General features: G+C 43.7%; 1 protein-coding gene across 3 annotated transcripts; it reads left to right on the top strand.

Moving 5' to 3' along the window:
• The first annotated feature begins 322 nt into the window (after positions 1 to 322).
• Positions 323 to 22,804, top strand: CEP57 (centrosomal protein 57). Of its 3 annotated transcripts, none has more exons than XM_061457847.1 (11): positions 323 to 408; positions 5,790 to 5,946; positions 10,503 to 10,682; positions 10,979 to 11,100; positions 11,966 to 12,082; positions 16,703 to 16,780; positions 18,340 to 18,444; positions 18,597 to 18,677; positions 19,026 to 19,270; positions 19,919 to 20,063; positions 21,577 to 22,804. In XM_061457847.1, the coding sequence occupies exons 1-11, from the start codon at positions 382 to 384 to the stop codon at positions 21,808 to 21,810; spliced, it is 1,491 nt and encodes a 496-aa protein (XP_061313831.1). In that variant the 5' UTR covers positions 323 to 381; the 3' UTR covers positions 21,811 to 22,804. The 3 variants fall into 3 exon arrangements, with proteins under 3 accessions (XP_061313831.1, XP_061313833.1, XP_061313832.1); XM_061457848.1 differs by lacking the exon at positions 323 to 408 and adding an exon at positions 1,161 to 1,199; XM_061457849.1 differs by lacking the exon at positions 11,966 to 12,082.
• The last annotated feature ends 150 nt before the right edge of the window (positions 22,805 to 22,954 follow it).

Raw genomic sequence — 22,954 nt, 5'->3', positions numbered from 1 at the left:
TGCTGATTGAACCGCTCCGGGTGGCTCCTGCTTTTCGATTGGTTGAAACTGGGGGGGAGGGCTCACTTTAACAAAGACCATCCTCTTCCGCCGTCTACTCCCCGCGCGTGCGCTGGGGGAGGGTGGCCGCGCGCCTCGCAAGAATCCAGCGGACTCTCTCTCCTTCTATTCCCCGCCTCCCCACCCAAGCGATTGGTTGAGCTGCGCCACCTCTCTTTTTATTGGTTATCTTACGTGTCACTCAAGCACGCCGTCAGCTGCTCCTTCGCCATTGGTTCGCCGGGCTGTCAGTCATATGGGGCAGGATTTGCGCGGGAGGTGTCGCCTTCGCACTGTGCCGCGCATTAAAGGAGCAGGCACCGGCTCAGTTCTGTAGCCAACATGGCGGCGGCGCCTCATCAGCGCACGGTGAGGCGCGGCGGTGGCGCGGGGGGGATCCCGCAAGGTGCCGAAGGCTGCCGGGGTCCTCTAGGGCTTGCGGCACTGCGGCCCGTGGCATTCGGCCGCGCTCTGGGCCCCCGGCAGCCGCGGTGAGGGGAAGGGCGGGTGGAGCGGCTGCGGGGCAGGGGCGGTGTGGGGCCGTGGCCTGGCCGCCCTGGAGAGCCGTGAGAGGGGCTGTCTCCTTTAAAGGAGAGATGGGGGTGTGGGAGTGTGTGTGTATATATATGTATATATATATGTCTACACACATAAGCTCATCGTATATGCACGTGTATTTTGTAGAAGCGATCTAAAAGGCTAAAGCTTCTCTGTTATTTAAACTTTCCCTCGTATTGCCCCCGTGCCAGTGTTTGGAGAATATATTCGTAAGCGAATGGGAATAAAACGTTGCAATTCGATTTTCGGAAATAATTTGGGGTCATGACCCGGAAAACGCCTGTTCCGTAGCCAGGTGAGGCTCCAACAGCTGATTGTGTCATTGCAGGTCAGTCGGGCCAGGAGAGCAGCCCTTGCTTCCTTCTGGATTGCTGGTAGGGATGTAGTCTCTGGTTGTTTCTATGTGTGAGATAAAAACTTTACCTTAAACTGAGGTGTAACTGGTGTGTACCTGGTCCAGAGGTGCGGTGTGGGCACCTGGCAGCTTTGGAGGTAACATGGGTCCAGTTCCTTCATTCACGTTTCTCTCAAGGTGCTGAGCATAGAGAAGGAGCAGGACCCATGGCTGTGGTGATGTTATGAAGAGCCAGAGGCTTGGCTGGGTTTGATGCAGTTTATTTTGTAAATAGCTGTGTCTTCACCATGATTTGGAGGAATAGAGATGGTGACCAGGGTGCAGCATGATGGTCTCATAAGGTCTTGTGACTGGGGATCTCACCAGCTGCGTGGCAAGCACCCAGCTTGGTGTTTTCCCTGTGGAAAACTGTCTCCTTTGCAGCATGGTCCCATATTTGCACCTGTACCAGCGAGTGGGGACAGATTAATTTGAGGACTTCTGTATCCTTCCTAACAGGTATTTCTTCTGGCATGCATAGAGAAGTATGTCAGAAAGCTAGGTTTGGTCTTAAGAAGTTGAATATAGGCTGTTTAATTTACTAAATAAAACGTTTAAGCCGGGGGGGGGGGGGGGAATACCAAAACAAAGCAAATTTGCCCTGCTGAAGACTTATTGTAAGTGATGGGGAAATGGGGAAAAAAGCAAACTTTACACTTTCTGAACTTTGAAAATAGTTGTCTTCAGTACATCTGATGTGCTGTAGAAGAAACTTGACAAAAAATACTGTATTGTGACAACGTTTTTCCCCATTAGGTGTAATGACTAAGTTTACTTTTAAATGTTTGCTTTTAACTAGGGTTATTACTTAAATTTAGACCACTCCTGACTTAACCTGTATCAGGGAGGCACAGGCAGCGCCGAAGCTGGTCTCCGGGTGACAGGAGTTGTTCTTTCTTCACCACTCTCCCTGCAGTAACACAGTACTGTGCCACGAGGGCAGGCTGCTGGGGTTGTGCCTCCAAAATGGCTATTTGAAAGTTTTAATAACTAAGTACTTTGATATTTATGCTCATTGAACTGAATACCTGGCTATTCTGGGGTGTTTTGCCCAGACCCTACATAATTTTGTCCTGTTTCTGCCCTCTTCTTTAATTTCTCTTGACCAAGTGTGGGCACTACTGTCACTTAGGGCATTACCAAGCACTTTTTTCCCTGTTGGTGTTCTGTTTCTTTTATGAGCCCCCATATAAGAACATGCAGTGGCACCCACTCTAATTTAGTCCTTTTTCCCAGTGCCAAAGGTGTCAACTTGGTGCCCTCGTGCTTTCTTGCTCCATTTACTGCTCAAGAGGCTTCCTGCACTTTTATGCCTCTTTGGCTCTACAGTTTGTTTATAAATAATTGTTACTTTTACTGTCCATGGATCATTGTATATGATAGCTAGAAAAACAGATTCATGATTTTCCTTCTCCTTACTGAAACATCAAGTCTTCTGAATAGCTTTTCCATGCTGTATTCTTTACTGCATATATATGCCATGCTGTATTTCTTTACTGCATCAGAGAAGGTAATAGTGTCCTGATGGGTTATTTTTACCACCTGCAGAAGTTGTTTGGTTTGAAAAGTGTCCCTCTGCTCCAAGCTGCTGATTCTTACTTCAGTGATAAGAGGCTTTGTTTTTCCCCCTCCAGTGTGTTTGGTTTAGTCTTTGGGAGCTCTCTGAGGCCACCATGTGCTACTGATGTGTTAATCTATTACTGCTCTGTGGTTTTAATGCTTCCTTCTGCATGCTTGAGTAGGCAGGGGATACGCAGTGGTAGTGGCAATGAATTTTGGAAGGTCATGTCTTCAGACCTGTAAGGATTAAATGTGTTCAGCTAACTAATGTTAACCTCGCAGTGGTGCACTTAACTCCTGTGGGACTGCTGAGCTCCTTTGGTTACTATTCTGAGGCTTTAGTGTGGCTTAAGGAAGGAAAGACTATAGGGAGTACCCAGGAAGAGTGATTACTTAGCAAATATGGCCTAGCTGTTTCAGAACAAATATAGAGAGATCTCTGCTTTTCATGTGGTGGTGTTTGGTTTTACTACATTTCAGGGTTTTCCTGAGCATCATAGCATGATGCTCTCTGTGAGAATTTTCAAAAGCAGAAACAGACTAAAATAATTCTTTATGATTGGAGAGAAATCAAGAAGAGCAGGCAATTGGTGTGATGTTTGAGTCTGGGATCTGTGCTGGGAAATTGCTTGATCTGTTCTATAAACTTCCTCAGATTTTTCACTGGGGTTATTTAGAAGTCACTATTTGTGAAACAGAATATAAATCTCTCTTTTACTTAAATGGGAAATATACCTGGTAGCAAGTGGTTGTTTAGACTGAAGTGAGGAATGATTGCCTATGAAACAGACAATATTTCACATAATTTTTGCAGTATTTATATCAAGCGGGTATCTGTAACAGCTATTACACTATTCAAATCAGTGGCTGTTCACTGCATCCAGGTGAAATTTAGAAGTCATACAACTAGTGGAAAGCCTGTGTTTGTTTTGCTTTGTGGAACTTGATGCTAAGGTAAAAACAAACAACTCCTGTCGTTTGGATTTCCTATGTAGTTATTTTTAATTGACAGGGTTTTACAGGTGAAACATAAAGACATTGAGGAAAGCTGTGATGCTGTCAGCCCTGCTTGCATTTCAAACTGATTCCCCTTTTCTGTGTTTCATGGGATACCTTTGATGTGAATCAATGGCAGATAGTATATTGATATTTGAATCGGTAGGTGCTAGCATTTGGATTGCTGAGACTTATGTTGCTTCTGTTAACTCTGTTGCCTGCTGCACAAAGGACTCTGTTTTGCTCAGTTCATTTTTACTTTGTTATTTGGTCTTTTATTCTGTGTTCATCAATTCAACAGTGAATCACAGAATGGTTTGGGTTGGAAAGGACCTTAAGATCATCCAGTTCCAACCGCCTGCCATAGGCAGGTATGCCTCAGACTAGACCATGTCACCCAAGACTTTGTCCAACCTGGCCCTGAACAATGCCAGGAATGGACCAATTTACCCCTTATTTGAGCAGCCTGGTCCAGTGCCTCACCACCCTCACAGTAAAGAACTTCTTCCTTATATCCAACCTGAACTTATTCTTTCTAAAGTTTAAACCTTGTCCTATTGCTACAGTCCCTGATGAAGAGTCCTTCTCCAGCATCCTTGTAACACTGATGATATTTTTGCAGGGGTGAGGTTTAGGTCTTCATGTTAACACATCACAGGCTTCCCTTTGGTTTTAAATCTACATATTCTAATGAGAGCGGTGCAGCTGCCGAGTGTAAACCAGTGTGTTCAAAAACCTGTTCAAAATATTGTTATTAATATATCTTTAATTAGGGATTAGCGTTTTAACTGGCTTTCTGTGGTAGCAAAAGTTCTTGTTCAAATGCAGTTATTCCAAGAAAAGCAAAAATACGTTGTGTAGGAAAATTTTATAAACACAAACGAAAAGCATTTGTAGAACTGTGCTTAGAAACAGTGATTGATCCATTCACAGTATTCAATGTCCTAGTTTTCTTGGCCACAATGAATCACTTAATTTATAATCGGAAATCAGCTTTGTGTAGGCTTTAAATAACTTAGAAATGTTCTTAATTTTTCCCCCTGTATTAGTTTTCTTCCTCATAATGCATTTGGGGCTGTTGTTTAATTTCTTATGAGATATTTCCATAAATATTTATGTATTTTAACTTGGGTCACAATACGCTCCCAACAGTTTTGTGTTTGCAAAAGCTTAAGGAAACCCCACCAAGATCAGCAAGTGCTCAGTTGACGTAGTGAAGTAAAGGCATTGTGGAAAGCTGTAGGAGTATTTCATCTGCTTCCAGCTTACTTCTCTCTCAGGTTGCCTTCAAATCCTGTCATTGGACATAGGTACATTGGAGAAATTACTTGCATGATAAAAATAAGCATTTGTATTTTATTCAATTGGTATACACAAATTGGAAAGCTTTGGCCAGGTGGCCAGGTTTGGATTGAACCATAAAGGCAGTACGTGAAGTGCTGTGGTCCTTTTGTTTAAAAGAGCCTTGTTAGAAACATCCAAAGCACGGTAAATATTTGGACATTCAGTGTAGCACAGCACTGGGTAATGCGTGGTCTTTATGGCTGTGTTTTTGAGCACAGCCTCAAGCTCATCTAAGGGCACGTTGCTGCTCAGAGACCTTCCTGGCTTGGTCTGCTGCTGCTTTTCTTATGCTGATACCACTAATCAGGTGTAGCATAAAATCATCCAGATGTGCCTGCTGGTGAGCCTCAATCTATTCATGGAAGGATAGGAAAGGTGAATTGAAGGCAGTGGAAAAGAGGGGTTGGAACTATACAGCTGGGAAGGTGAGGCGAGGAGAGAGTATGTCCTCTGCCCCAGCTACAGGCAGTGAGCTATTAAGCTGGATGGGTGGATGTAGAAATGTGGTGTGGTCCTGGGGGTGCTTTATCGGCTTTGGCCACCTTAGTACAGTGTCTTGTGTGCAGTTAAGTGTAACATGTAGTTAAGGAGGTAGCTGTTTTCCAACTGACTGTGTATTACCTTCTCACAATATGCAAGAGACAGTATAAGTAAGTAGAAAACAGAAGTGGAAATAGGAAAATAGGATGGAAACTCCATTTTCTTTCTGATACTATTTTTAGTGGAGGGGAGTTGGATGTAAAAATGACACAGCCTAAGGCTGTGGGGAAGGAAATACAGCTTTTGAGGTATTAGTCCCCTACAGCAATACTTCTACACATCGTCTAATCGGATTCTACTCTTTCGTTGTTGTGACAGAAACAAATGTGCTGAGTAACAGCTTTGTTTTCTTTTACAGGATGATCTGCATGAAACCTGTAACTCTGTGTCAGCCACAGATGGGCTCTCTGCAACTTCATTTATAGAATACCCAAAGCACAAGCCATTTATTAATTCAGATCTGCTGCGTTCCCCACGGAAACCAGTAATTCCATATCCTGAAAGCAACAGCAAAGGTAATAGTTCAGCAAAGTTGTTTTCTTAGCGGTTTCCAAATGAGGTGGTGAAATACTGTTTGCCCATACCTACAAAGGTTACAGTCTTTTATCCTTTTGTCACTTCCCATTGGTGTGCAGGTCACCTGTTCTGTAGGTCCTTTACGCTTCTTATTTGAAGAATACCTAATGAAAAAGGTCATTGAGCTGGAGAAAAGTGTTCCTCTTCAGTAGAGAGCTGTAAAGTTGGCCAAGTAGTTTGTGAAACTGTCCTGACATGTTTCTTTGTCCCTTCTTCAGCCCTTCTCTCCTTCCATCTACCCTCTCCCAAGATCACAGCTGAGTTCGAAATAAGAAAGAGGTAGTCACCGTAATGGTTTGGAGCAAAGGAAGAGGCTTGGCCCTGTTGAAATGGGAAAGCTGTGATGGACAAAGGGTTTAGCAAGAATATGATGTCAGTGAAGACTTAAGAGATATGGAAAGGAATCTGGTATAGAACTGAGGGCTCTCGCAACACCAAAAAAGCAAGTGATTTTATTCCCCCTTGATATTCCTTGTTTCCTTGTTTCTAGGCTTCTCCTTTACCCTTCTTTCCCACTCTGCTTGTGGTATTAATCTGTTCGTCTTGCCTGACCTGACATGAACAAAAACCATTCTAGATTAGTTTTCTGCAATTTGAGTGAACTGGCTTGTCATGCAGTGAGGCATCCTCCAAAGCTGCCTGGGGTAAGGAGAGGGGGCAGCATGGGAAGTTGGGAGGATAGTAGCAGGACCTATCCTTTGGTGTGAGCTGTTCGGCTCAGGATCATTGCAAAAATAGGGCTTTTGGATCTGAAGTTGCATGGAGGCTGAACTTTATATATTTTCCTTATAAGGAAAAATGTGAGAAAGAATCACAGAATGGTTTGGGTTGGAAAAGACCTTAAGATCATCTAGTTCCAACCCTTCTGCCATGGACAGGGAAGCCTCACACTAAACCATCTCACCCAAGGCTCTGTCCAGCCTGGCCTTGACACCGCCAGGGATGGAGCATTCACAACTTCCCTTGGGCAACCCATTCCAGTGCCTCACCACTCGCACAGTAAAGAACTTCCTAAGGTCTAACCTGAACTTTCTGTTTCAGTTTAAACCCATTACCCCTTGTCCTGTCACTACAGGCCCTGATGAAGAGTCCCTCTCCAGCATCCTTATAGGCTCCCTTCACATATTGGAAGGCTGCTATGAGGTGCCCACTAATAAAATATCATATTGAAAAATACTGATATTCAGTATACTAATTTCTGCTTATTTTGGTTCTTTGTGGTGTGTGTGTGTGTCAGCATGCATTACTTGGTTTTAATACTCTAATAAGGATGACTGAATGTTGCTTTCATGCTGTTGGGTTTTACTTTTATCCACTGCTTGAATTGCTTTTTTGCTGTGTTTTGTTAGGCAAGCTAGGGGGCAGGTTAGGAAAGCTAAGGCCCAGTTAGAATTAAACTTGGCTAGGGACGTTAAGGATAACAGGAAGGGATTCTACAGGTACATAGCAAATAAAAAACAGACTAGGGAGAACGTAGGCCCCCTCAGGAAGCTCTCGGGAGAACTGGCTACACAGGATCTGGAGAAGGCTGAGGTTCTGAATGACTTCTGTGCCTCGGTCTTCACTTGCAAAGGATCTGACCAAACCACCCAAGTCTTGGAAGGCAGACGCAGGGACTGTGAGAATGAAGACCTTGCGCCCACTGTAGGAGAGGATCTGGTTTGAGACCATCTTAAAAATCTGAACGTGCAGAAGTGCATGGGTCCTGACGAAATCCATCTGCGGCTCCTGAAGGAGCTGGCGAATGAAGTTGCTAAGCCTCTGGCCATCGTATTTGAGAAATCATGGCAGTCAGATGAAGTTCCTGACAACTGGAAAAAGGGAAATATAACCCCCATTTTCAAGAAGGGGAAAATGGATGACCCAGGGAATTACAGACCAGTCAGTCTCACCTCTGTGCCTGGCAAAATCTTGGGGCAGATTCTCCTGGAAGGCATGCTAAGGCACATGAAAATCAACAAGGTGCTTGGTGACAGCCAGCATGGCTTCACTAAGGGGAAATCCTGCCTGACCAATTTGGTGGCCTTCTATGATGGGGCTACAGAACTGATGGACAGGGGTAGAGCAGTTGATGTCATCTACCTGGACTTGTGCAAAGCATTTGACACTGTCCCACACGACATTCTTGTCTCTGAATTGGAGAGACATCAATTTGATGGATGGACCACTCGGTGGATAAAGAACTGGCTGGATGGCTGCACACAAAGAGTTGTGGTCAATGGCTCAATGTCCAGCTGGAGACCAGTAACGAGTGGTGTCCCTCAGGGATCAGTGTCGGGACCGGTCTTGTTCAACATCTTTGTCGCTGACATGGACAGTGGGATTGAGTGCGCCCTCAGCAAGTTTGCTGATGACACCAAGCTGTGTGGTTCTGTTGATACGCTGGAGGGAAGGAATGCCATCCAGAGGGACCTTGACATGCTTGTGAGGTGGGCTGATGCGAACCTCATGAAGTTTAACCAAGCCAAGTGCAAGGTCCTACACCTGGGTCAGAGCATTCCCAGGCACAGCTACAGGTTGGGCAGAGAAGAGATTCAGAGCAGCCCTGCAGAGAAGGACTCGGGGGTGTTGGTTGATGAGAAAATGAACATGAGCCGGCTTCAGCGTGTGCTCACAGCCCAGAAAGCCAACAGTGTCCTGGGCTGCATCAAAAGGAGCGTGACCAGCAGGTTGAAGGAGGTGATCCTGCCCCTTTGCTCTTGTGAGACCTCACCTGAAGAATTGTGTGCAGTTCTGGTGTCCTCAACATAAAAAGGACATGTAAGAGTTGGAACAAGTCCAGAGGATGGCCATGAGGATGATCAGGGACTGGAGCACCTCCCATATGAAGATAGGCTGAGAAAGTTGGGGCTGTTCAGCCTGGAGAAGAGAAGGCTGCGTGGAGACCTCATAGCAGCCTTCCAGTATCTGTAGGGGGCCTATAGGGATGCTGGGGAGGGACTCTTCATTAGGGACTGTAGTGGTAGGACAAGGGGTAACGGGTTAAAACTTAAACAGGGGAAGCTTAGATTAGATATAAGGAGGAAATTCTTTCCTGCTAGGATTGTGAGACACTGGAATAGGTTGCCCAGGGAGGTTGAGGTTGTGAATGCTTCATCCCTGGCAGTGTTCAAGACCAGTTTGGATGAGGCCTTGGGTGATATGGTTTAGCGCAAGGTGTCCCTGTGCATGGCAGGGGGTTGGAACTTGATGACCTTAAGGTTCTTTCCAGCTGTAACTCTTCTATGATTCTATTGTAAATACACAGATATTTCAGTTTAGCTCTAAGTATAATAGTAACAAAGCTTTTCATAGTTTCAGCTATGCTTATTTCAGCTGAATCCTGATAACGGTAGTATAGATAAAGAATAGGGTAAAGCTGGTGACTGATTTTGCCAACAGGGCCAAGTTACCTATATCTTTCCCCTTACCTGACTGCTGTCACCCATTTACTACTTAGCAGATACCTTAAAGCGTATAGTCTGTTGATACGATACTCTAAGATGCTATTCTCCATTTCAAGATTTGATGAGTTGTTACTCTGGAGAACTCATTCTGATAATTATTTTTCCTTTATTTTTTCAATCTGATGCTCAAACACGCACTTGCAACTTTTCTTGTGCTCATGTGTTCTGCAATAAAGGTGATATCATTTCATAAGTGCATTTAAGCACAAAGGAGTGAGCTAATGTGACCTTGCAGATTATTCTGCTATATGAGCTGTCCTTACAGATGTTCCTGTGTTTCACTTTGCCAGAACTGTGTAGGGGAAAGGGCTTATGGTTATGGTTCCTTTGCAGAATTAAACAATACAGCTAAGAGACGTAATACATCAGATTACCAGCAGATGGTCTAATTGCAGGGTGATGGCAGCTTTATTACAACTGCTTTTCTTTTTGTGGTGATGAATACGTGAAGGTTTTGTTGGGTAATTGATAAAGCAGGGAATGGAACAGAAAGAGGAGAAGCTGTTCAGCACAAAGGAGACGCATGTCTTGAGGAGGGGAACACAAGTGCAGAAACAGTCAAAAAAGAGGTACCACTTAGGCTATAAAAATGTTTATTCTCTTTCTGATAGCTAACCTTTAGTCTGCCCTGTGCTTGGTCATGGGATTGTTGTGTTTAGGTATTTGTTGTGCTAGTTTGCATTGTAGAGGAATGAGAATATAGAAAACTGCCACTTTTTTATCTATCTAGTTGTAACCTTTCATTTCCTTTTGATAAAGTCGGAAGCTGCACTGAATCTACAGAATATTTACATGCCTTGTTCTGGGAAATGGGTAAGTCCCGAATGTAACAGATGAAGGTGAGCACCAAGGGCATCTTTTAGTTTGAGACTAGTTTTAAAATCAGTTCTGGTTTAAAGGGAAGCAATTCCTGGAAGGAGTCTTGGATGATAGCAAGGAACGGTTTGACTTTCTTACATAACATGCTTTTATGAAAGGGTTCCAAGTTCAATCTTCTCTTGAAGAAGTGATTTAATGGGCTCTAACAAAAGGTGCTTGTTCAATTACAGCAATATTTTCTGCCCTGAAGAATCTCCAGGAAAAAATCCATCGGCTGGAGTTGGAACGGCTTCAGGCAGAGGAGAATGTGAAGCACCTCAGCAGGGAAACGGCAGACTACAAAAAAGTCCTGAGTAAACAGATGCAACACAAAGAGCACGACAGGACTGAAGTGACAAAACAAAATCAAGGTAAAGTTGCAAACTTTACATAGATGTGGATGGAACTTGGTGTTTGTCAATGCAGAAAAACTATTTTAACTTGCTTTGTTCAGCATCTTTTATTTGGCAGTGACACATGGAGTTATGAAGAAATAAGCACACTTTGTTTTAGGGATTTGCATGCATACAGCAGTTCATTAGGCTTCATCTGTGAGTTTCTTTAGGTTGTGCTTTTGTTTGTTTTGGAATTGTTCTGAAAATAGGGGAAAAAAAAATCCCAGGAACAGGCAGTGCATGATTCACTTTTCTGCCTTCTGTTACTTCAGAACTGGCTTCTCAGCTGGCAGCTGCTGAGTCTCGGTGCAGCCTTCTAGAGAAACAGCTAGTCTACATGAGGAAGATGATCCAGCATGCAGAAAATGAGAAGTCGCATCTCCTGGAGAAGCAGGTGTGTTTTCAAGATAGCTCAAGGTTAAGTTATAAAAATTATGAAGTAGTGTCATGATTTTTCATAGTTACTGTGATTTTTAGTATCAGTGTGCATGTCTATTTCAGCTGGCCTTTATCTACTTAGGTTTGGATAATCTCCCTACTTGAAATTTTCCAGTCTTACCAGGACGCTGGTATTTTCCATGCACCTATCTCTAAGGCAGAATCTAGCTCTGATACTAGGAAGAACTGTTTGCTTCTGCATGATTGGCTTACTACAGTAGCTCATCCTCATCTCTCGGTGTTAAACACGTGTGCCACTGGGGAAAAAAAGCTCCCTTTTGTGTTTACATTCTTCAGATCTATGGGGCTTTTCTTTACTTGTACCACTTTTGTTAAACTGGGGCTGAAATATTGATTCTGTAGAAATAATAGCAAAATTTCTATTTCCCACCATCAGTGACTATGGGAGTTGGCCTATACCTAAAATGAGCTTGAATTTTGTTTTATAGGAGCATGGGTCATCTGTTCATTGGCCTTTATGGCTGTCCTATTTTAGTATTAAATATTTACTGAAGGGGAAAAAAACATAAGCAAGCTATCTCTAATGGCTGAACAATGAGGGGGGGTTATCACATTGGGTTCAGAGGGAGGAAAGGCTCTGCAGAGTTCTCTCATCTGAATCTGGTTGAGTGTTAGCTTCCCAGCATGGGTGGACCAGTGATGCGGTTTGCTCCCTGATCGTAGCACCATTGAAACTGCACAGAGGAAGCAGCAGTTCCTGTGGACTGTTTATGGGCTTTCTTTGTGCTGCAGACACAAGGCTTACTGCAGATGGTTTTGGTTTATTGTGCTTATAATTGTTTTCCTTTTCTCCCTTCAAGGGTTCATTGGAGAGAGATCGGCTTCTTGATCAATCACATGTTCAGTCTAAATTGGAAAAGCTGGATATGCTGGAAAAAGAGTACAGCAGGCTTACTAAGATGCAGTCCATAGCAGAGGTCTGTCATTTGTATTGGATACCACATCAGATTTAGCTTGTTTGTTGTAGCCAGCACTTCATTGCTGTATGTCAGTGACGGAGCTGAGCAAACCTTTGTGCTGTACAGAAAGATGGCAACATCTCTTTAAAGCTGAATTGTTGTGAAAACTTAAAGTTATTAAGGAAAGCCTGCATCGTCAGGTAGGCTTTAGGTCACTGCACCTTACAAGAGTTGGGGTTTTCTTGAGCCTTAAAGGTATCTGTTGGTGTTCCTCTTTTGTGGTTAGTTGGTGTCTAGGCATGTAGGGCTATAGACATTCCAACTCCACTTCTGAGTTGCCTGGCATGCTGGTGAATGCTAGTGGTTATAGTCTGCTCTGACCCAGATTTGACTTGTGGGGTTTGGCATGTTTGCGTTTTAGCCACTTGCCCTCCTTCTTAAACACAATTATTATTATTACTAGTTATTTTATTATTACTAGTTATTTTGTATCCAGAATTCCAGAGCTGGGCATTTCCAGGTCTCTAGCAGTGGCTGGCAGTGGGTTTGAACCAGTCTGCCTTCCAAGGATTCCCTGTGAATCAGTAGCTTTTACAAGTTCAGCATGACCATGTTTGGCCATACTGTTCTGTAGTGGGTTGACCTTGGCTGGACATCAGGTGCCCACCAAACTGCTCTGTCACTGCCCTCAGCTGGACTGGGGAGAGAAAATGCAACAGGCTTGTGGGTTGAGATAAGGACAGGGAGAGATCACTCAGCAATTGCTGACATGACAAAACAGATTAAATTCAGGGAAACTAATTTAATTTATTGCCAATCAAGTCAGACCAGGATAATGAGAAATCTTAGAACAAATCTTAAAACACCTTCTTTCTGTGCTCAACTTCACACCCAATTTTCTCTGCCTCTTCTCCCAGCAGCACAGGGGGATGAGGAATAGGGGCTGTGGTCAGTTAATCACACATTGTCTCTGCTACTCCTTCTTCCTCAGGGGAAGACTCTTCACACTCTTCCCAGGCTCTAGAGTGATGTTTTCCCTGGGCTGCAGGTGGAGATCTGCTCCACCATGGACCTCTATGGGCTGCAGAGGCACAGGCTGGCTCACCGTAGTCTACGCCACGGGCTGCAGAGGAATCTCTTCTCTGGTGCCTGAAGCACCTTTTTCCCTCCTTCTGCACTGACCTCATCTGTAGGGCTGTTGCTCTCATGTTCTCATTCCTCTCTCTGGCTGCTGTTGCTCTTGCACAGGAACTTTTTCCTCTTCTTAACTATGCTGTCCTAGAGGTGCTACTACCATCACTGGTGGGCTCAGCCTTGGCCAGTGGCGGGTAAGTCTTGGAGCCAGCTGCATTGGCTCTATGGGACATGAGGAAAGCTACTGGCAGTTTCTCATAGAAGCCGCTCCTGTGGCCTTCCCACCTCCACCACCTCCAGCGTTGCCAGGCAAACCCAGTACATCTCTCTGTGTACCATCTGTGGTGTTGGCTTCGGAAGTCTGGCCCACACACCTCTTTCTGCTGCTGTAGAGAGACTGCAAGACTCACAGGCCTGGGAACTACAGAGGGCTTAACCAGGGAGAGGCTTCTACCTACACGTTTCTTCCCTGCCTCCCAAAAGGAGCAAATAGTACATGATCAGATAGTGGTGTGCAGGGTAGCAAGCCTACATTTTTCATACACAAGTCAGATGCTGAAGTAGATGGTGTTTTTCCAGATGTTTGACAGTGAATCTTTAGCTAGTTGGTTTGCTGCAGGACATTTAGATGCTACAGCTATTTCTTGCAAGTCCCTGACCCAAGGCAGCTGTAACAAGCTGTTTAAGATCTTGACACCCCATTGTGGTGAGCTGCAGTTGTGGAGTACAACTGCCTGCATTGTTTAGTTGGGCTAAACTCTTCCAGAAATGAGTGTCTCAGGGGTTTTGTTCACTGGAAGTAGCAGTGGGTTCCTCCAGGGTCAGTGTTGAAATAACTGGTTCAGAAACCAGAATCCCTTTCTGAAGGGCTTTTGCCAAGTGTTTTCGCTGGTAGCAGCTGGGGTTTGGTGGGGCTGGATGGTTTGTCATCTTGTGCCCGGCTGGTGAAAATCATTTCGGCCTAACAACTTTTTTTCTGGATCAAACTAGATGTCTTTGATCCTTTTATAACTTTAGGAATTAGTGGCTGTTACAGTTAAATCTGTTTTAGTGGAATTTGGTATTAAATTCATGCAATTTTGAAGCAATTCTAGGAACTGAGATATGGGTTTAGCTGTGACTAAAAGTCATTTTCTTTGATCATTATGCTGACTTGAGCACTCTCTGATTGACAGGTTTGTGCTTGCAGGCTACATTCCTATATGAGCATCGGTGTGCTTAGTGTTATGTTGTAATCCCAAAAGAGTGACTGTACTCTCTACTCAAAACAGTTGCATCTGTTGCCTCTTTGATCTCTACTGTAATGGTGGCAAGACTACAGAAACATTTCCAAATTGAATTTGAAGGAAGAAATAGATAAGAGAGACTATTTCTATAGTCAGGTGTGCTGAAATGGATGGGAAATGGTGAGGTGGCTGCACATGAGCAAGCAAGGATTTAACTGCCTCTGATTTCAGACACTTTGCCAGAGCACAGGTTGTATGTGGGTCTTGGGGAGAGTATTTAATCTCTGCAGAGCCACTCGCTGGTCCTGTAAGTATTACCTTCAAACAGTTTGCCTGTGACAAGGAAGTGAAAAGGAAGTGTATGAAGTATCAATTGGAGCACTTGCCTCAAAAGCAGTTTCTAGTGTATATTGCAGGTGTAGTTCTGCAGTGCAGCCTCTGGATAGCTGAATGAGAGGATCTAAACATGTCTGTCTGAAGTTGGAATAAGGGAACAAGGCTTTTCCCTAAAAGCACAGTCTGGGCTCTGCTCTCATATGTGGCCAGATAACCAGAATTTGAATATATGTGTAGATGACACTTCTTGAAGAACCATAGTTGATAGTAATATATCTTAATTCCAAAACCCCTCACTCTTCTGTGAACAGCAGAAGTGATGAACCCTCATATCATGCTGTGGCTGTACACTACCTACATTGTGCTATCTTCATAGAATCACAGAATGGTTTGTGTTGGAAGGGACCTTAAAGCTCATCCAGTTCCAAGCCCCTGCCACGGGCAGGGACACCTTCCACTAGAGCAGGTTGCTCCAAGCCCTGTCCAGCCTGACACTGAACACTGCCAGGGATGGGGCAGCCACAGCTTCTCTGGGCACCCTGTGCCAGAGCCTCACCACCCTCACAGGGAAGAATTTCCTCCTAATACCTAATTTAAATCTCCCCTCTGTCAGTTTAAAGACATTGCCCCTTGTCCTGTCCCTACAGGCCCTTGTAAAAGGTCCCTGTCATCAGTCTTCAGTTAAAACAGATTTGTTTCGGTATGACAGTCTTAGAAATCCTGTCATGCTTAACAGGTTAAAGGTCTTAATTAGATTGACCACATCAAAATCAAGCATTGTCCCACGTACTGTAAAGGACAGAAGATGATTTTAAGTTACATGGAATATATCTGATTTGGGGGGGGAGGGTGGGGGAAGCCGGAAGTTTTCCTTCTGTGCGATAGAATAAGTTGGTTGTTTTATATAGCTCCTGAGTCCTCAATGTTTTATCTAGGGTTTTTCCTTTTGACACCTCTGTGTAACAGCTGGTTACATGAATCTTGACATTACTGCTTAGGTTAAGCAGAACTGAAATATTTAGCAAGCCCAGTGTAGTGAGTTTATTAACAAACAAGTGTACAAATACAGCTGTTGCTTTGAGTTGTGTGCGCCTCTGCCTTGACTTTGATTATTGGCTCTGGGAATGATCAGTCTTTGGGGGAGGAGGAGGGAAGTTGTTTTATGTCCTGGAGCTTTGGATCGTTTTCTCATGCCGTTGTATAAAGTCAGAAAGTTATCAAATAACTTTCACATTGGGAGCTTAAGTGTATCCTGTTTAAACAAGGTTTTCATCTTGCTGCAGGGTTTATAAAGAAATGTGTGCCTTTCCCTTAGCTCTTTGAAAGAGGCTTTCAAAAGAGTTCTTACATTTTTTTACTATAAAAAGATGGAATCACTTCAGTCTTACTTAAATATATCTCGGGGCATCATAGAAAGTTTCCTCCTTCTTCTTTATTAGAAGATGGCTAGATGTTCCAAAATTCTCTTCTTCTAAGAACGTAAGTTATAGATATCAGCAAAAATACCATTAGTGGTCTAAATAAAGCTTTTCCTCTTCTTATAATGATACCCAATAGACCTTTGCTAGCCCTTTTGTAGTATGAAATCTTCCAGTATAATGTACACAATACAGCCTATTTTCTAGGTTTTTCTTTACAACTGAAGAGCAGGCCAGCCTTGTGTGTATTACTCTCCCTTGTAGGCCGCAACTTGCGTTTAGATACCAGTTGTGGAAGTAAAAATAGAAAAATCAATGAGGTTTAAGCCTAAGCACTTGACCGCTGTATTTATACCTATATAGATGAAATGTCAGCCAGCATTCTGATACTGAAGTCTTCACTTAGCTTTAACTCATTAAGTTCAACTCATATACTTTGCTCAAGCTCTTGGTACTGTAGGCTTCAAGGGAGAAAAGGAATTGTTTCATTTGTAATGCTATTATTTCTATTCACCTTTGTCCAGAAAAAAATGAAAGAGCTGGAACAGAAGCTTCAGGAGGAAGAACACGCGAGGAAGCTTGTTCAGGAAAAAGCAGCTGAGGTAAGCAGCAGGAAGTCTCTTTTGTACTGATCTGCTGTAATTAGCTCTTCCTTTCCAGCAGCTTTTCAACTAACTTGCTGAAAGGGCCTCCCATAGACAGAGTGTTGAAAGCCTTGGGTTAGCTTTCTTGGTTTAGGGTTTATCTGTTTGCTTGTGTTTTCCATCCTGTCTGAGGTGCTGGATGTTCTGAAGTCCTTTAAGCCTTTTGGAAACCTTTTTCTAACAGCACCCCTGCACTAAAGCTTGAGTTCTTCAGTTGGAAGAAGCTAATTGGAAGAGGAGTAGAAATGCAGAATAATTTGTAGTTGAGGATGTATGAGTATCTCTGCTTTAAGTAGATCAAGGTCAACAAGTGTGCTCCCTTGTTCGTAGTTGTAACTAGAAATATTGTAGAAGGAGGCAAAAAAAGAATCAATATACTATTGGTTATGAGCCCGTAAGGTTGCTGGTCTTCTAACCTTTGAAGAGTTCTGTTTATTGCATATTCATTGAACGCTGAAGAATAGGTAGTAACTATGTTAGGGTCTAGCATTAATATTTGCCATGAGTTTTAGGGGGCTGGGAAGGGTGTCTCAAATTCTTAGAATCATAGAACAGTTTAGGTTGAAGGGACCTTAAAACTCATCCAGTTCCAACCCCTGCCATGGGCAGGGACACCTTCCACTAGACCAGGTTGTTCCAAGCCTCATCCAACCTGGCCTTGAACACTGCCAGGGATGGGGCAGCCACAGCTTCTCTGGGCACCCTGTGCCAGCACCTCAGCACCCTCACAGGGAAGAATTTCTTCCTAATGTCTGGTCTATATCTCCCCTCTTTCAGTGTAAATCCATTCCCCCTTGTCCTGTCCCTACAGGCCCTGTAAAAAGTCCCTCTCCAAATTTCTTGTAGCCCCCCTTAGGGTACTGGAAGGTAGGGGATGATTTCTAAAGCCATGCCATAGCTTCCCCTTGGAAGGAACAGCGAGTGAAGTGTATAGAGCTCACTGCTGACAGTGAAAATCCTGACCTTGACTTTTCCAATAGATGTTTTTTTGGTTTTGGATGTTTTGGTGGCTTGGTTTTGGTTTTTTGGTTTTTGGTGTGGTTTTTTTTTTTTTCCTGGTTGGTTGGTTGGTCTTGTGGTTTTGGTGGGTTTTTTTTTTGTTTTGTTTTTTTGGGGGGAAGGTTCTTTGTTTTCTGGTTTGGGGTTTTTTTTAACTTTTACATTTAGTAGAAGGAATAAGTCTGTTAACTATATGCTACAGGAGAAACTGAGCAGGATTGGGTGGCTTGAGCTTCCTAATACTTTGTCAAGTGTAAAGCAGAGCTGATGTTTTGGCACTTGCCTGCATGGGAGTAATGCAGTAAGATGAACTCTCTAACTTACTAGGATTAGTGATGAGCAGTGCCCAGAAGAAGCACTCTGTTTTAATTGACCTTGAACTGCAAAAGCATCCTAGAAACTTGCAGCTTTCAGAGAGCCTATGTTTTAGATAATATTGTTTTGCAATTCTCAGCTTATTCTGTCTCTGATTATCCGGTAATGTCATTCCAGTAACTCCCCTTACTCCCTCACTTAAGCTTCAGACAGGCCTGGAAACCAACAGGCGACTGATTCAAGCAGCATCACCATTACTTTCTCCAAAAGCAAGAAAGCCCACGAAGAAAACAAAGCAGCCAGAGAAGGTAATACGGGGTGGTAGAAGGGCAGTTACTGAGGGAGTTACATAAGGGGATATGCATGCAGTCAGAATGTAGGTTGCCTTTTTTGTTACAAAACAAAGGGAACATGAGTTTGCTGTGGTGTCATCTGTAAAACACTTCTCCTTTCTTTGCAGAAGTGCTCTCTTGCAAGCCACCTCACTGCACAGCCCCATTACAGACTGCATCTGGGTGATGTGCCCTTTGTAGCTGGGAAGGTGAGTGGCTCTAATCCCGAAGTTGGAACGCTCAGGAGCTGCAGCTCCTTCAGTAGCTTTGGTTTGGAGCACTCCTGACACCCAGTGGCCAAATCGCTTAATGTTCTGTGACTCTTTTTCTTCCAGTTGTCTTCAAAAGGCTTGTTGAATATCCAAAACTTGCTGAACTGGCACTTCCAAAAATGGGTTTTCTCTGCTGCTTGTCAGGCTGTTCTTGTTAGTGCATATTCAGTCAAACAAAAAATGCATTATTGGCTGCAGAAAAAGTCAGTTTTTAAATGTTCTCTGGTTTATCAAGTAGGTTGTTGACGTGCTGTATAAAAGAGTCTCTTTTACTTTTCCTTCCAGTCTACCAGTCCCAGTCATTCAGTTGGTGCCAACGTGCAGCATGTCCTACACCTGATGAAACAGCACACGAAAGCTTTGTGTAACAGTCGGGTGGTAAATGATGCTCCACTAGCAAAACCCATTGGTACTGGTCATCCTGCCAGCAAAAGCAGAAAGTCGTCTCTGCCAAAGGACTCCTCTTCATCCCAGGAAGAGCTCTCAGAAGTGTTGCTGACTTTACAAGATGAATTTGGACAGATGAGTTTGTGAGTTGGGTGTATTCTCAATTGCAGATGGTGAATGTAGATGCTTTGTTTTTTGCCTTTTGCTTTTAAAGTTGGAATGTTTTGCCTGAGAAAGGTGTTAGTTTTAGGAAGTCTGTGGCATATCATCCCTTTGTTCTACTGGCTGTGGAGCCTGTCGTTTCTCCTTGCACTTAAAGAGAGGCCTGAAGTCTGTACTTGTGTTTATATGTACTGAATTCATAAGTGGTAGGGGAGAAGTGTGTGTGCCCTTGATGCAATACTTGTGGTTTTTCTTGTCCTAGTTAACAGAAAATGAATTGTTAGCCTACTGCATAACTGCAGTGGATACAGCTACACAGAAGAGTAACTGAATGAGTGCTGAGATCATGCCCTCAGGCAGTTATTTGGTCATTTTGAATGTGTGGTTTGAAGCTTGAAGCTACTTACGTTGCTGAGACTTTCTGTTGCAGAAGCCTGCCACCTGGATGTGCTACTGTAATAATGCTGCTGACCAGCACAACTGTTGTCACTGGTTGGCCATGGCACATTGAATGTGGCTGGCTGCTGATGCTGTAGTGTCCTTAAAGTGTTATTTCTGAACTGGGGATACAAGCCCTAGAAGCCAAGGGGATCTGATACAAGCTTTGTTCTGTGTGAATGCCATGCTAGTGATCACCAGCAGCTGTCAAAGCTTGTCCAGGAAGCCCCAACCACTGCAATGAGGGAAGAACTGGAGAGGGAACTTGAGGCACTGGTGGGGAAGATGGAAGCAAAGGCAGACCAAATCAGCAAAGTCCGGAGGCACCGATTACAGGTGAGTTGCTCTTGACTGTGTTTGTGCTTCTGCAGAGCTGCTGTCTCGAGGTTTTCTTTTTTTTATGTTGTATCCTAATCTAGCAGCAGTTGAATAAAGCAGAAATAACTACTTTAGAGCAGTAATGCCTGGCTCTGGCTTTGATGTCTCAAAGTTAGTCTGTGTACTTCCACCTTTGCATCCCAGTATTTCTGCAGAAGTAATCTTTCTTACTGTGTCACCCTTGTGCCCTCTCTTTATCCTGTCCTGGGCAGAGCTTTCCCCTTTCCCATCTGTTCATTTACTGTATTTTACACTCCCTTCATCCCTTGAATGTTTTAACTGTTCTCCTTTGCTTGGAGTAAATGACCTTTTTACGTATTGATTTGCACTGTATAAAACCTGAAGTACTGTTTCATAGAATCATTGAATGGTTTGGGTTGGAAGGGACCTTAAAGCTCATCCAGTTCCAGCCCCCTGCCATGGGCAGGGACACCTTCCACTAGACCAGGTTGCTCAAAGCTCCTTTCAAGATTTTTTGAATGGCGTGGCCTGTTCATTCAAAGCCATAGAACCTGTTGGTTACTTATTTTCCCTAATTTTCATTCATTTTAGTGAATTTCTTCCGAGGAGCTTAACCTCGTGTTTAATCTGGTTAAGCTCATATGAACCAAGATTCACCCTCACCTGATGTAACTTGCACACAAAATACGTACTGGAAGCACGGCTGCTAACTTCCAGAATGGATATGTGTTTTCAGTTAGAAGCATTACTCACCTTTGATCTCAGGATCTTCAGAGGAACTGTTGCACAGAAACAGATGTGCAGTAGTTCCTGACAATAATGGGTCTGCGTAGACTGAGGCTTCTCGCTCACTACTGGTAAAAGGTCTAGGAGCTGGGATTTAAGAAAGTTGCTGCATGCTTTAACCTAGGAGGAGGGAGTGCCACTACTTGAGGAGAGGAGCCCAGGGAGCCACCACTTTGCAGTTTGAGAGCATGAATATGTGTACCTTAAACTGTCCAGTTTCCTGTTCAGGCTTCAGCCAGTTCAGTCTTTGTTGCTGAGTAATGAGTGTCACAAGCTGTGATCTCTGGTGCTGTGTGGATACCAGCTCTCCGCCTCAGCAGAGTTAGGATATTCTTTTAAAGCTACATCTCTGATGGTAACTAGCTATTGAAATCGCTTGTATGTATGTAGAAAAACTTGTTTTCTGTTTGTTTTTAAAATCACTGAATGGTACCAGTGAGAAGCCAACTTTTTGTTGTAAATTACTTCTTCTATTATCCATAATAAAGATGTTTCTTCATAATGAACTTGTTTTTAAAGAGAACTTAAAAGTTCAGAGACACAGCTGAACACAGAATGCTGTGTAAGGAAAATAAAGTACTTATGAGTCAGGGTGACTGGAAGCATCCATCTGCTGAGCTGGGTGAGATGAGCAGTGGGATATTGCAGCTGTCTGGAAGAATTGCTCAACATAAACTGAAACAAGGTCACCACTTAATGTTTTTCTTTGGGATTCTCTTTCTAGCTTGAGAGACTTAAGAGAGAATGCAAGTCCAGAAAGACTTCTGCTAAACAAGGAAAAGACAGGTTCCCTGTTAGTGAGGTTAAAGTGACAACTACAGTAACCACAAAAGGCAAGAACGCTGGTCCTATCAAAGTGAAACCTGGAGAGAAGAGTCGGAAGAACCTTCAGTTGCTGAGAGACATGCAGACCATACAGACTTCACTACAGAAAGATGATATCAGCTGGGACTACTGACTGTTCTGCAGGAGAGGTTCTTGAACCTTCTCTGTCAAACCTTCTCACATTCTGGATATAAAGCAGCTGCCTTTCTTGCTGTGTGAAAGAGACTACTGTATGCTAAGTGCACTTTTGAAACCCTTAACTCTCCATCCCTGGGTTTGATGTATGTATCATGGTCTAGCTTAAATCACAGTCCATTTTTAAGGTACCAAGCCACTGAATCTAACCGTAGGTCTGCACTAGTTCCCTTCATGCTGTGGTTCCAGCAGTCCCTACCCTTTCAGCACACCAAGCACTGCACATTTATGTGGGTTGGTGTGTGAGAAATGCCAGTGTGACTTCATGCTATGATCCAGCTGTGCAGTGAGAGTCTTCTCAAGATGCATCTTGTTGGGAAACGGTGCGGTGACCTTGAGCCCTAAGGGCTTTTGCCAACTCTGTTTTGCAGGCACCTCAGACTCTGAGTTACTGAAACTGACTGTGTAAGGGAGAACAGGCAAACCCTTCTGAAGGTGTTCTGTGGAGCTCTGCTCTAAAAGCTTTCCTAGTTAATGTTCTGCTGTGTTGCATTAGTCAGCATTAATGGCAATGGATGTCTGAGTACTCAGAAGATGAGCAAAGTATTTTACTTAATGATTGAGTTCAAGTCTGAAGAGAGAAGTTTTTCTACATGAATGCTTCTTTAAAGCTATAGGATAGGGGATAATATTCTGTCTCCTTATTCACAGCTTTGGGTGGTAAAGGAGCAAGATAAACCATGTAGGTGTTTTAAACTGCAAGTGCCTCAATCATGCCATTCAGTCCTGGCATCTTGCTTTTAACCTAAACTATGTGCTTTGAGCTGTCTGCTCTGGTAGTGGTGCAAGTAGTTTTGCACTGACTTGCACAGCTGAGTGAATGTTATTTATTATGGTAATAATTTAAAGAATTTCCTATTCACGGAATGTAACAAGACCCAGGTTACCCATTTATACATTTGACAGATAATAAAGCCAGCTTGCCTGTTGAATGAGTTGTGGGAAAGCTGCACTTCCCTCTGTCTTAGTGTTTGCTGCAGCTCTGTGCCCCGTTCCGTGGGCTCTGTGATGTGTGGTCAGGGTGGTGAAGCTGCAGGTAAGGTGAGGGTCAGAGCTGTCCATCTTTGCTTATAGCTGAACAG

The sequence above is a fragment of the Pezoporus flaviventris genome, unplaced genomic scaffold, assembly GCF_033815535.1.
Source record: "Pezoporus flaviventris isolate CSIRO_AGI_PZ_B2104156 unplaced genomic scaffold, CSIRO_AGI_Pfla_v1 ptg000025l, whole genome shotgun sequence".
NCBI lineage: Eukaryota > Metazoa > Chordata > Aves > Psittaciformes > Psittacidae > Pezoporus > Pezoporus flaviventris.
The sequence above is the reverse complement of the archived record's forward strand: the minus strand, read 5'-3'. Positions and strand labels throughout refer to the sequence as shown.

Bases quoted from the DNA above. Each gene is read 5' to 3' on its own strand.
- CEP57 (XM_061457847.1), top strand. From the start codon at position 382: ATGGCGGCGGCGCCTCATCAGCGCACG. The intron at 10,683-10,978 runs GTAAAGTTGCAA...CTGTTACTTCAG, and splicing joins AGTGACAAAACAAAATCAAG to AACTGGCTTCTCAGCTGGCA. The intron at 12,083-16,702 runs GTCTGTCATTTG...ACCTTTGTCCAG, and splicing joins AGATGCAGTCCATAGCAGAG to AAAAAAATGAAAGAGCTGGA.